This window comes from Megalops cyprinoides, chromosome 7 (genome assembly GCF_013368585.1).
Source record: "Megalops cyprinoides isolate fMegCyp1 chromosome 7, fMegCyp1.pri, whole genome shotgun sequence".
NCBI lineage: Eukaryota > Metazoa > Chordata > Actinopteri > Elopiformes > Megalopidae > Megalops > Megalops cyprinoides.
Window position 1 is genome coordinate 36,759,146 of NC_050589.1, and position 13,102 is coordinate 36,772,247.

Genomic DNA, 13,102 nt, shown 5'->3' on the forward strand with positions numbered 1-13,102 from the left:
TTCCCTCATACCGCAACCACGGGTACTGTGTTAGCCATTGTGGTTGAAAGTAGTACTTTTTATTCTTCACTGGCACAGTCGTTCTCTCCCTGCCTGCACCTGCACTCTCATCATCAGTTATGTCTGAGTCGTGGCCTCTCTTTGGCTCTCCCTTTCCACCAGCCTCCTCCTCTCTCCCCTCATTTTGTTTTTTATCCCTTTTGCATGTATGGTCACACCGGTGTGATTAGTCTTTTAGCGCGTATGCTAAAACCAGTGCGATTAGAACACGAGACTGGAAAAATTCTAGCTAATTCTAGCTTTGAGGAAACAGCGATTTAACATTAAAAAATTATAGCAAATGCAGCGGTGAAAACTATGAGAAGCTTAATAATGCTAATGAAAACATAACGAACTATGTAAAATTAGGCGCGCTACATAAGATAAAATAAGTTACGTACGAAAGGGTTAAAATAATCAGCTATAGACCACTTCATCTTTGCTACACAGTAACAGCTAAATGGATTGTTTCACACGTTTCATTATCAGTGCGTGTCTGCAGGCAGGGAGAGACCGACTGAGGCCGGGGCCACACCAGTTGCGTCGCGTGTACGTGACGGTTGCAGAACGTCTTGATTTTCATTTCGGCGCGCATGTTAACAGGTTACAGCAGCCACACAGCCTGCGTGAGACGCACGGCTCCAACCTTGCTGCAGCGGCAAGTCATCTAGAGTTTTGGCGTGGAGCCTATTTTTCCCGCTTGACGCTCACAGTTCTCAGCAAAAATACACAGTGAAAACAATCTGTTGATAGTCATATTGACATCATACCAGCAACATTACGTAACTCACACACTCAAAAAATGGTCGCATATGCGGGCATATTTGCAAGTCGCACTGCTGCACCTAATTATAAAATTTAGTTGCACTGTTTCCAAAAATGGTTGCAGAATGCGACTAAATGGTCGCAGTCTGGAGCTCTGCTATTCATATTTAATCATATCCCTGACTAAATAGGAACAAGAAATGCTATAAAAAGAAATGTGTGTAGTGGATAATTTATTTTACTGAAAAATTTTATTTAACTTTAATGTTAATGACAACTTGAATGCGAATTCAGAATAAACTCTTGTTTCATTCACATGCACTAAAGAAGTATTTTTCACATCTGCCTCTGGATTTTTTTTTTGTTTTATAACATGTCTTGTTACTGTTTAGGGGAAAATTTCATTCATATCATGGTTATGAATGAATATGGAGGACAGTGTGTATACTGAGGCAATTCAGGTTAAGTCCCTTACTGGATTGTGCAACAGTAGTGCCCAGATATCGTAATTGGAGGTTATAATCTGTCATTATAGATTATAATTTGCATCTGTCATAGCATATTTGCAGATCCATTTCTTTAAACACTGTGACGTGCTGCCTTCTACCCTAAGGCTGAACACTGACCCGTCCTCATCCCATGCAGGAGGCTTTCTTTGGCAAGACCCTGCTGGACCTAAGTAAGAAGGCCCTGCTGGCCCCGCCGGGTCAGCGGCACACCCCCGGCCTTCTGCGCGCCCCGCACCCCTCTGCGCCCACCGTGCAGGCCGCTGGAGCCCGCCCCACAGCCCCCGAGTCAGGTGAGGCTGCCTGCCTGGGCCTGCCCCCTCATCCCAAAGGCTGCTGCATTTCCATCAATATGTGTGTGTGTCGCCCTGCAGCGGAGGCCAAAGAGGGAGAAGCTGGAGGTGTCCCGCAGCCCAAACGGGAGGGGGCCGATCGCCCTGATGTGCCGCTGGCAGGCACGGGTGGGTCCCTGAACAAGTAATGACTGATAACAGCTCTGGTGCGATTTCTGTTTTTTGGGGGTTGAAGGTTTTGCTACGGTCTCTCGTTTCAGGTGATGCAGAAACGGCCGGGCAGCCCCCTTTCCCCAATGACCAGACCCCCACCGATCCACAGGGCCTTGGATTTGACAAATCTGAAGGTGTCCTTCCTCCTCTTCACCATTTCACACTGCTAATGCATAGCAGCCATTTTCCTTCTGAATGCTCAGCATGCACAAGTCAGATTATAGAGACAGGGGTTTAGTTAGCTAATTGTTCTGGGAGGTGATTAGGTGGCCAGACTGAGAGAGGCAGATTTTGGTCAGGAATTTGGCCAGGACCGCAGATGAACCCCATCTTTATAGTTAGTGCCAGTCTGCTGAAAGGGGGAGAAGTGACCTCGCAGTAACCCCCCCCCCCCCCCCCCCCCTCCCAGGCAGGACAGTAGTCCTTCACATCAACATTACACCGAACCCATCACCTTGTACAAAGGGGACTGACAGTAAATGGTAATGGGTTTCAAGCCCTCGGTATGACACGTGGCTGTTTGCACCCTGCAACCCACCGGCCATTGATTGGGTTAGAGGGACGGGGGCGTTGCAATGTCTGCCTCCACACGAGTGACCCTGCTGCTCTTCCCATGTCCCAGAGCTTTTGCAGGGGATGAAGAGCCAGGACTCGGAGGAGTTCTTCCGAAAGGTTCTGGGAGTGACAGAAGGCGCATCCAGCATGAAGCCTCTCCTGGAGCCGGGGAAGGGGGACTACAGCCGCAGCAGCCTGCCACAGAGGAGCTCGCTCCCAGGTACGGATAGAGAATGGAGAGACCAGTCACTCAGACCAAGAGCAATGTGTAGTTCACATAGTGAAAACAAGGAACTGGTAGGTGAGGAGAATGGCATGCAGGTACACCTCTGTGTGTTTTATGGTCAGCGTCAGGGCTGTTCACATGTTTTACATTTTTACACAGCTTGTGTTTTGCATTTTCATTTATACAGGGGGATGTTAGTAGAAGCATTTTAGTTTAAATACCTTGCCTGCCCGTAAGTCTTTATAGAGTATGCTTTTTTATATTATTGTCATTTAACAATGTTCTTATTCAGAGTAACTTACGCGGGTAACATGTAAAAATAGTAACCTATGTATACAGCTCGATGTTTACTGAGGCAATTGTGGGTTAAGTACCTTGCCCAAGGGTATGGCACCAGTACCAGCAACCCTTTGGTTACAAGCCCTGCTCTTTACTACTATGCTGCACTGCTGTATGTGTGTAATATATATATTGTGTGTGTCCTCAGGCGGCTCCCTGTCAGCAGGTGTGATGGAGTCATTCCCTGGGCTCTCCCAGTCCCCCTTCTTTGACATCCGGTAAGATATGTTTGTATTGGGATCGTTATTTACATTATAAATTTGCCAAGCACTTATCCTGGATGATTTATATGCCTCATATTTTCATATCATCCATTAACACTGCTAGGTCTTTACTGAATCATGTCAGGTTTAGTACTGTGCTCAAGGGTACAACAGCCGGTCCCCACGAAGGAATTGAACCTGCTAACTTGAAGTTGTGAGCCCAGTTCCGCACAACCTCCTGCTGCTCTCTGGTATAACCTGGGGACCTCACTTGGCGTTTCTCACTTGGGCATCATTAACAGGAAAACTTGCTGGTGACCTCTTGTTGTGAAAATCACTGGGGTGGGATATTCACTTGCGATTAATTTAAAAGCAGGTCAGTGAAGAAGTTACTGACATGAGTCAAATGCTACAAAAACCCTAATCTCTTGTAAAGAGGAGGTGAGGAAGTTCTCTGCATGGCTTTTATGGGTTGAGTAATACAGAGCGGTGATGAATCTCACTGCTCTCCTCTCCTCCTTTTCCTGCAGGGACCGGCCAGGGCTGTTCAGCCCGGACCAGGGCGACGACAGCCCCTGGGCGACACCCTCCACCCCGGCCACCCCTTCCACACCCCCCACCCCGACAGAGCCGGAAGGCGACGGACTGTCCTACAACCAGCGCAGCCTGCAGCGCTGGGAGAAGGACGAGGAGCTGGGGGAGCTGTCCACCATCTCGCCAGTGCTGTACGCCAATATCAACTTCCCCAGCCTCAAGCAGGACTACCCAGGTCACTGTGGGGTTGAAAACTAGGCATGAATATTTCAGTAATGGACCATGAGGTCGCTAGCACAGAAAAAGAGTGGTTTTTATTTGTTTCTGTTATTGCATTCAACCATAAAGGGTAATATGATTCCTGTCCTGATGTGAGGGAACACTGCTTTCATCATATAGAAAAGCATGTAGTTTCATAGTGTTGAGGGGGGAAAAACACATTTTTTGTGGGGGGGGGGGGGGTGCTTTTAGTCAAATATGTGATCTGTGAAGAGTATTTGGATATCTGATCATTTGAAGCGGAGGTACATAGACTCCAGCATTATTTTGTCTGTCATAAAGCAGTGAGAGGCGTGTTGTCTGTTTTAAAACAATGCATTTTTTCCCCTCTGTATAGACTGGTCCAGTCGCTGCAAACAAATCATGAAGATCTGGAGAAAGGTGTCTGCAGCAGACAAAGTTCCCTTTCTTGTAAGTGTTAGTTTTGAACATTTTGTGACTGATTTAAAAATATTCTATTCTGTTAATGCAGTGCTACATAAGAAGTATAGGTAACACTGCAGACAGGGAAATAAAGTGCGTTTGTAATGTGTAGGCAACCTAAAGTGAGATATCACTGCATATGGTATCAGTAATGAGTGATTCTTTATTCATTTATTAGCAAAAGGCCAAAGACAACAGAGCTGCTCAGCGCATCAACAAGGCACAGAAGGTAAGGACATGGTGGCAGTTTTTGACTTGGATGCTGCAGGCAAACGGCTCTGTGTGTGTGTCTCTGTGTTGGTCTCCGTATTTAAAAATCAGACTGTAACATCACAATAATCCCACTGAAAGGTACTGTAAGATCTCATACAAAACAGAAGCAATTCACAGCAGTAGAGGTGTAAAAGCATTTTGGTCTACCTTGAATTTCATTCACTGAGACTCAGGAAATAGGGATGAAACAAGCAGAAAACACAGAGAATAAAACATATGCATGAGTAAAACATTTTGCAGGTGTCTATGGGCTTATCCTTGGTGTGTGCTAGTGCGTGTTATTGTGTATGTGTGTGTGTGTGTGTGTGTGTGTGTGTGTGTGTGTGTGTGTTGACATGTGTCTTCTCTCTAAGCGTGACACTGTTCCCTCCTGCAGCAGGCGGAAAGCCAGATGTGCCGTCCCGTGAAGACAGAGGCTGTCCGTGTGAAGGGGGAGCGCCCCAGCCTGCACCTCCAGATCCCACCCCCCTCTTCAGCGTCTCTCTCCACCCCGTCCCAGCCCAGCTCTGCGGAGAGCCCCTTCCCACTGCACCCCGACTCCGCCTCCTCTGCCTCTGCTGCCTTCTTCCCTGATGGGCCTCTCAAGACCCCCGGCTCAGCAGACACCCGGGTGGACCCCTTCACCAAGCTGCCCCCTCAGTCCCCTCGCCCTCAATCTCACCCCTCTACCCCCTACTCCCAGCCCTCCTCCAGCCCCCTCCAGATGACCCCCTCGGGCTACCCCCCGCCTGGCCACCAGGGGGCCCTTCAGGGTCGCTCGCCCAGCCTAGGGTCTCTCGACATGCAGCCTGGAACCCCTGGAACCCCCCGCAGAGCCCAGCAGGTGGACCCTTTCTTCAGACCACAGCAGCACCAGGAGTCCCGGGGCGGGCCACCTGGGGAATGTTCTTTACTGTCCCCCCCCCACACCTCTCATTTTGGAGACCCTTTCCGGGGCCAGCAGCCACTGGGGCGTCAGGAGTATAGCTCCACCCCGTCCCCCTCCACAGCCTCTTCTTCCCCGGCCGGAGGGGGACAGCACCGGTCGGAATTCATTGGCGTCCCTTCTCCCCGCTCTTCATCTGCTGGGCGGCAGGACCTGGGCTCAGGCTCTCCTGCGGGGATGCTGGATTCAGGGGACAGGCTGTTCAAGGCACCCATGACCCCACGAGTCCACCAGGGGGACCCAGGGAGCACCCCGGGTATCCTCCCGCCCGGCGCCTCCCCGAACCACCCCTCTGAGAACTACCGCCAGTCCCCCTCTGCCCCGTTCTCAGACCCGTATGCCCAGGCGCCCCTCACCCCACGCCCCCAGTCTGGGGACAGCTGCTCCCCCCTCCCCCTGAGACCCCTCCAGCCCCAGCAGGACCCCTACACCCGTGTCCCCTCCAGCCCCCAGTCGCAGGGCAGCTCACAGTCCCCCCTCACCCCAGGCGCTCTCTCTAACGAGGCTTACTCTGTGTCGTCTCCTGCCACGCCTCGCTTCCAGTCCCCGGACCCCTACTCCCGCCCGCCCTCTCGACCGCAGTCCCGGGACCCCTTTGCTACTCTCCACAAGCCTCCCCGCCCTGCTTCCGTGGCCCCTGAGGGGAGCCCAGCTTTAAGGGGCCCGGCTCACCTCGGCCAGCAGGCACCGCTCCCAGGGCCCTCCCCTGCTGCTGGGGACCCCCTCTCTGGGAAGCCACCCGGGCCACAGGCTTTCAGTCGCAGCCCCAACATGGGCGTCTTCTCAGGGGCTCAACCGCAGCCCCCGCTGCCCCTGCTCCAGCCGCCCCTGCCTCTGCCCCAGGCTCTGAGCGCTGACGGCTTCCCACCCAGGGCTCAGCTGCCTCCGGGCCCCGCAGACGCCACCTCTATACGGCCTCAGGAGGCGCAACACGTCCCAGCCATACCAACTTCTCAGGAGCTGCCCGAACTCCCGACGACTCAGGACCCCGCCCTCACGGGCCTCAGCCAATCAGAGCTGGAGAAACACAGACAAGTGCGTTCATTGTACAATACAGGCTTGTAGTTTGCTTTTTACTGGCCATTGAGATGAAGCATTTGCCTCTGTCTTTCCCTTTATAGAGACAGAGACTGAGAGAACGGTTGATTCGACAACAAATGCAGAGAAACTCGCTACGGCAGGAGAAAGAAGCGGCTGCTGCCAACAGTGCTGCCTCCACCTGGTCTGTTGGAGAGATGGCACCCTACCAGCAAGACAAGAGCCAGCGTGCACCTCCTCCATATCCCCAGGTACAGCACCAGTTCTGCATTGTACAGGAATTTTTATTTTGATAGTGGAAGTTTGAATTTATTGCACGTATCTGTACAGAAATAAACTATGAAATGAATGAGTGAGGAATATCAATAACATGATCATATCTGACCTCTGAGAGGAGGTCATTTTTATGGTGTATTTGCATGCTCTCTTTCATTACTCCAATGTGTTTGCACTGCAAGGAGGGTGCCATTTTGGAGTGGGATATCTGGTCTGTGTGTTTATTTTTACAAGAAAGTCATTAAATGAATATATTGCCACAGCTGAGCCACAGTTTCAGCCTTCGTTTTGGCTGTCAGCCAAATATAGCTCGCTAACTGTGCTGCCAGATATACAGTGTACGCTGCATTTCGTCCTCAGGACAGGGGAGCTGCCGCGGGTGGGCCGGCTGTGCTGGCGGGGAAGCTTGCCCCTCCCATGGGATTGGTGGAAGACAAGATGGGCCGTCTGCCACCACCAGGGACACCAGCTATGATGGACCCCAGTTTGCTCAGGTATTTCAGATTAATGGCAATGAGAGAGAATTAAAGAATGCAAGAATAAGAGCATTAAAGAAACCTTCTTTTGCACTTTTTTCAGTCTTTTGTGTCTTCGTTTGCACCTTTTTATATTTTGAGTGTGATAATTTTTCTTTCTCTGTGCCCAGGCAACCGGCTCCTGGTGGCCCACAGGGGCTGTATCCCCGTCCCCCGTTCCCTGCCCAATGGCAGGGCCAGGCAGGGCTCTGCAGATTGCCGCAGCCTGGGGTGATGGAGGCAGGAGGACCGCGGCACCATGTCGGTAGCCCTCCTGTCAGCAACCCGCACAGCGTTCAGGGGATGGCAGGAATGCCCAACCCCCGCGCCGCAGTGCCATGCCCTGGGGGGGAGCCCATGCAGCAGCCGTGCACACCTGGACCCCCGCCGCAGTTCATCGAGCTCAGACACAATGCCCAGAGGATGCCCCTGGGGCCACAGTTCATGCCCCGGGGCCCCCAGCCGCGCCCCCGCCTGTACATGCCCCAGCAGGAGATGGGCACCCCCTTTGCGCAGCAGCACCCCTTGCCCCCTCCACCGCCTCCGCCCTTGCCCCCCTCCCTGGCCCCGCAGGCTGAGGGGTTACAGGACCCCGGAATGGGGGTGCTGCAGGGCGGCCTCGGCCTCGCCCCACCCCAGCCGAACACTGCCCCTTCCCCCCAAACCCAGCCGCAGCCCCAGACGCCCGCCCCAGCCCCAAATGGCACCGGCACTCACCCCCACTCCAGCTCACAGCACCAGCTCCCACTCTCTGGCTCCGTGGGAGAGCCGCAGGTGCCCACCGTGGATGCCCTGACTGGCAGGGGCTGCCGCCTCGACCTGTCCGAGCCCGACCTGGAGGACCCTTTTGTCCCCAAGGGGCTGGGCGGGGCAGGCGGAGAGGCAGGTGAGGAGGACGAGGATGACCTGGCTACACTGGACCTCGACCCCAGCAAGGGGGACGACGAGCTGGACAACCTGGACAGCCTGGAGGCGACCGACCCGCACCTGGATGACCTGCTCAAGTGCGATGAGTTCGATCTGCTGGCCTACGCTGACCCTGAGCTGGATCAGGGTGAGCCCAAGGACACCTTCCCCGACCAGCTGCGGCTGGTGGAAGCTGAGAGTGAGGCCCCGGGCACGGCCACCTCCTCCAGTACGACCAATGTCAAGGCGGACGTCAGGTCAAAACCGCTCCTTGCGGTCTCCACACCCATGGCCTCCGCCGGAGTGTCCCACCCTGGTCCTTCCTCCGAGCAGCCTGCTCTGAAGGTAGAGGACGGGGGGTTGGCCCAGGGCCTGAGCAGCACCGAAACGCCAGCCTCCCACCTCCAGGGGGCAGCAGAGGCGCTGTCACAGCAGCCTGTGAAGGATGAGATGGGCGAGGCTGTCTCCATGCTGCTGGCCGGGGCATCGGCCACAGCTAAGCCCCCCAGCGTGGCAAACCCCGCAGCCTCACTGAGCTCTGTCCGTTTAGGGGGGCTCTCATACCCTCTCCCAGGGCAGGCCGACCCCCTGTCTTTCCCCCCAGCCACCCCGCACCCGGGCCTGGATGAGGACCCCTTGGGCCTGCCTGATGATGGCGGCCAGCATTCCCCTTCCGTGGATCTGGACAAAGTAGAAAGCTCCTTGGAGGCCAGCGAGCTGCCCCTCCTGATCCAGGATCTGCTAGAGCATGAGAAGAAGGAGCTTCAGAAGCAGCAACAACAACAACAACAACAACAGCAGCAGCAGCAGCAACAGCTGAGCTCCCTCCACCAGGGGGCAATGAACACACACCTCCATGGCCTCCCCACGCAGCAACAGCCCCCAACTCAAGGTACGAACCCAATGCTGCATCACCGCCCACTGCCACAGGGAATGATGGGTCACCCTGGCATGATGCCCAGGCTGCCTCCAATGATGACCCCCCAGCAACAACAGCAGCAAAGGCTCATGGGAGCAGGCATACCCCCACAGCCACTAATGTCCATGGCTCAACAACAAGGAATGATGAGACCAGGGCAAACAGGACTTAACCCACAGCAGCAGCAAGCAGTGAAGCAGCAACCACTGCCTAACAACTTCTTCCCAGATAAAGGTAACACACAGATCTCATGAATCATTTCCTTTCCTAATCTGTGTTAGTCATTTCTTTCTTTGCCTCTAACTTACAGGTGAGACTTGATACCAAAATCCTTACTGGCTGTGGTCCAAGATTCCAGTGCACTTATTGAAAGTGTCTGGCCACCGAATCACAGCTGGCAGGCTACGTGGTCCCTTGAATTTCCTAATGACTTTGACTTCCCAAGTCATCACTGTAAAAGAGAACTGAGTTCTCAGTTGATCTTCCTTGGCAAATAAAGCTTAAGTGGGAAAATAATATGCATGTATATTGGTGTAGCCTTTTGTGAGCATAAAGCCCACCTTCTGAGACTCCGTTGTTTTCACAGATCTGGAAAAGTTTGCGGCGGATGACATCATGGACCCCATTGCCAAGGCAAAGATGGTGGCACTGAAGGGCATCAAGAGGGTGATGGCACAGGGCCCCCTTGGCGTGCCGCCAGGGATAAACAGGTACGGGGAGAAGGTCCTGGTGTGTGTTGGGTGGGTGTGTCACATTACCTGAGGATGCTAAGGTGCTTGGCCGTTTCCTTTTGAAATGTCGAGTTTTTCATAGGAAGGCATGTACAATTAGTGTTTTGTTTTTTGTTGACAATGTGGAGATCAACTTCAAGTAAAGAGGTGTAGCACAGAGTACAGCTGTATACTACTATAAATGAAATCACTCTGGGAGGGATTCTAGGTGTTAAAGCTAGAACTGACTCTGACTGTTTTGCCATAGTACCACAACTGTGTACAGTGTCTGTTGCTTGTGTGCGCTCTATAGTTGGAAGCTTGGAAGCTGTTTGAGGAAGTAAGTAAGGGAGAATTGCCAAAAATTGGGAATTGACTTTTCGTGGTGTTCCTCTGGGCTCCCTCAGGCAGCAGGTGTCTCTCCTGGCGCAGAGGCTTGCCCCAGGCCCAGGGCCAAGTGACGCCCAGGCCAGGCTCCTGGCAGGACCAGCTAAGGTGAGTGCTGTCTGTTCTTTACTGTCTGTCTGGCTGTCTGTTCTTTTACTTTCTTGGAAAGGTCCTGAAGTTGGTAGAGTTGTGTAAAGCACCAGAAAGAAAATACTTTTGTATCATAGTTTCTAATATTAGAAATGTATTACTAATGTAACAACGATAAAGTAAGTAATATGCCATATGAACCAGCTGACTTGTCTAAGCATGCGTCTGCCCAGCAGACCTAAGTAACTGCATCTTGTCAACTGTAAACAAATTATTAATAAATAAACATTTGAGCAACTTCATGTCCCCTAATGACTCTAAGAAGTAGCCAGCCATATAAATACCTGATGATATGTCAAATGTGTGGCGTTTCTTGTGGTTTAACTGGGAAGGCACTGTGGTTTTTTTTTTTTTTTTTTTGTCGTCAGGAGGGAGAAAGCAGTGACCTGACCCAGGCCAGGCCCAACCCACCGCAGTTTGTGCAGGGCATCATCAGTAAGTTGTCCTTAGGTTGTCTGGAGAGAGCAGAGTTTATTGCTTGGTAGTTTGCATTAAGGTTGCAACTAGATCAGAATAGCATGGGTTAAAGATCTCCAGCCCCACACCGAAAATCCGTGCAGAGATTTTAGATCAGGCAATGAATTATTACTAGCATATCCAAGCTCTGATATTACCAGACCGGAACGCAATTTTCTTAAAAACAATCACTGATGTGGTGTTTTTTCGGATGAATTTTAACCAGTGGTAGCCTGTTTAAGCGACATCCTGACATGAGATCACTGATCTTATCCAATCGGCAACTAGTTTCAACTTTCTGTGAGGCGGTGCCAGGAAATATTTGCGGGGACTGTATCAGTTGATTACTGCGCAATAGGCTAGCATGCATTGAAATAGATGGAGCATGGAAGCGAAACGTGTGAAGATTGGCACAGACACAAGCACAATAGAACAGGAGGTGAAAAATAAATGTCGATGGGCTTGGTTAGATGAAAATGGTAATGACGGACAAACGTTCGGCTTATGTTTTTACAAATTAAATGAGCCTGGGGACCTGCTTTGCACCATGTGTTCGAAAAAATAAAGTATGGGACAAGCGGCAAAAGGCATTGTATCGGCATGATACAGATCCCTCTCACAAAGCAGCTGTTTGGGCTCTTTGTTATATGTCAACATTGCCGGGAGATGTGCCCGCTGCAGCTGCTGCCACTTCATCCATTTAAGTCCGTGTGTGCAATCATACATTTGTACATTTATAGCGAATTTATAGCGAAACGTGACCTGTCTTTCAGGATAGCGCCAGCGCTAGTTGACCTGAACATCACAGGACAGAACTGCACTCTTCAAAACTTGTGTGTCAAATATACAGGCCAGCTACCTATCAACTCACGGCATTGCCTGCCACATTTGGCAACGTTTAGGGTACAGACTATCAAAACAGGTGTTTTCACTGAACATTGACAAGTCCACAAACTGCAACATGGACAGAATTTTCAATGGCTTGGTCTGATTCTATGATGATGACTTGGACAAAGTTGTAACACAGCATCTTGCAACTCGACCAATTTTTATTGAAGTTGCACTTTTCATTTTTAGTAGTGTTTAAGAAAAAAGGAAGAACTTTTAATTTGAGCACGGTAGTACAAAATTGTATTAATTTATTTATTTATTGTTTTTTTACAATTTTGAATTACAGCTGTTGTGGTAACGCTAAATGTACGTGCGTCCTATTTTGTTACCCCCCACCAAGAAAAAAAACATTTCAGGCTCAGAAAATTGTGTTGCTTTTAGCCCTGGAATAGCCCTACATTGCCCTTACCTCACAAAATAGCTTCACAAATTTATTGTAGAACCTGTGAACCGATCTGTTCTCAACCACACTCAACATGTCAGTACTAGATTGTATGTAATGTAACATTACAACATAAGTGCTGCATGAGAGTAAACTGATCTAAGCTGCAAGACGTTAGTGCTGCTTTTAGGCGGTGAGGCCACATGAAGTTGTGATTCACTCCCTCTGGGGTCATGTCCCTCCCTCCCCTCGCCAGACGACGCCGAGCAGCAGCAGTACGAGGAGTGGCTCCTGCACACCCAGCAGCTCCTGCAGATGCAGCTTAAGTTCCTGGAGGAGCAGATCGGTGTGCACCGCAAGTCCCGCAAGGCCCTGTGCGCCAAGCAGCGCACCGCCAAGAAGGCCGGCCGCGAGTTCGCCGAGGCCGACGTGGAGAAGCTCAAACTGGTCACCGAGCAGCAGAGCAAGATCCAGAAACAGCTGGACCAGGTGAGCTGGAAGCTGGAGCCAGTTCAGGTGTAAAAACATGCAGGGGGTATGCAAAACCCAAATCCCATTGCAGCCTTCTGTTATTCGTTGTCCTAGCAGTATTCACAAAATATGACTTGAAAGCAAGGGCATGCAAAGGAATAAACCTTAAATATATTGGTTACAAAAACTGTGACAAGTTTCACTCTGGATGAAGGTTTTGTGGATACAGCTCTATGTCTGTAGGAACAAATGCATATTTTACATGTTAGAGGAGAAAGCTTAAGTTAATGTTTGATATACAATTACCCATTGCGGCATTGCGCATTTTACTGGAACGTGCAGTTTTGATTTGTGTCGATAGTTTTTGTGATGAGGGCACAGGGCTGACTTGATCATCGCATCAACCGGCTGAAATGGATTTGTTTAAT

General features: G+C 51.1%; 1 protein-coding gene across 2 annotated transcripts in view; it reads left to right on the forward strand.

The window, feature by feature from the left end:
- kmt2d (lysine (K)-specific methyltransferase 2D) overlaps positions 1-13,102 on the forward strand; it is a 57,635-nt gene that overhangs the window by 22,922 nt on the left and 21,611 nt on the right. For both annotated transcript variants that reach the window (XM_036534069.1, XM_036534070.1), the window contains exons 24-39: positions 1,450-1,603; positions 1,685-1,771; positions 1,864-1,950; positions 2,439-2,591; positions 3,085-3,154; positions 3,670-3,908; positions 4,290-4,363; positions 4,554-4,604; positions 5,025-6,608; positions 6,695-6,862; positions 7,248-7,381; positions 7,534-9,461; positions 9,814-9,937; positions 10,345-10,432; positions 10,843-10,909; positions 12,460-12,692. In XM_036534069.1, coding sequence (XP_036389962.1) covers positions 1,450-1,603; positions 1,685-1,771; positions 1,864-1,950; positions 2,439-2,591; positions 3,085-3,154; positions 3,670-3,908; positions 4,290-4,363; positions 4,554-4,604; positions 5,025-6,608; positions 6,695-6,862; positions 7,248-7,381; positions 7,534-9,461; positions 9,814-9,937; positions 10,345-10,432; positions 10,843-10,909; positions 12,460-12,692 — 5,241 coding nt within the window. The remainder of the gene's footprint in view (positions 1-1,449; positions 1,604-1,684; positions 1,772-1,863; positions 1,951-2,438; positions 2,592-3,084; positions 3,155-3,669; positions 3,909-4,289; positions 4,364-4,553; positions 4,605-5,024; positions 6,609-6,694; positions 6,863-7,247; positions 7,382-7,533; positions 9,462-9,813; positions 9,938-10,344; positions 10,433-10,842; positions 10,910-12,459; positions 12,693-13,102) is intronic.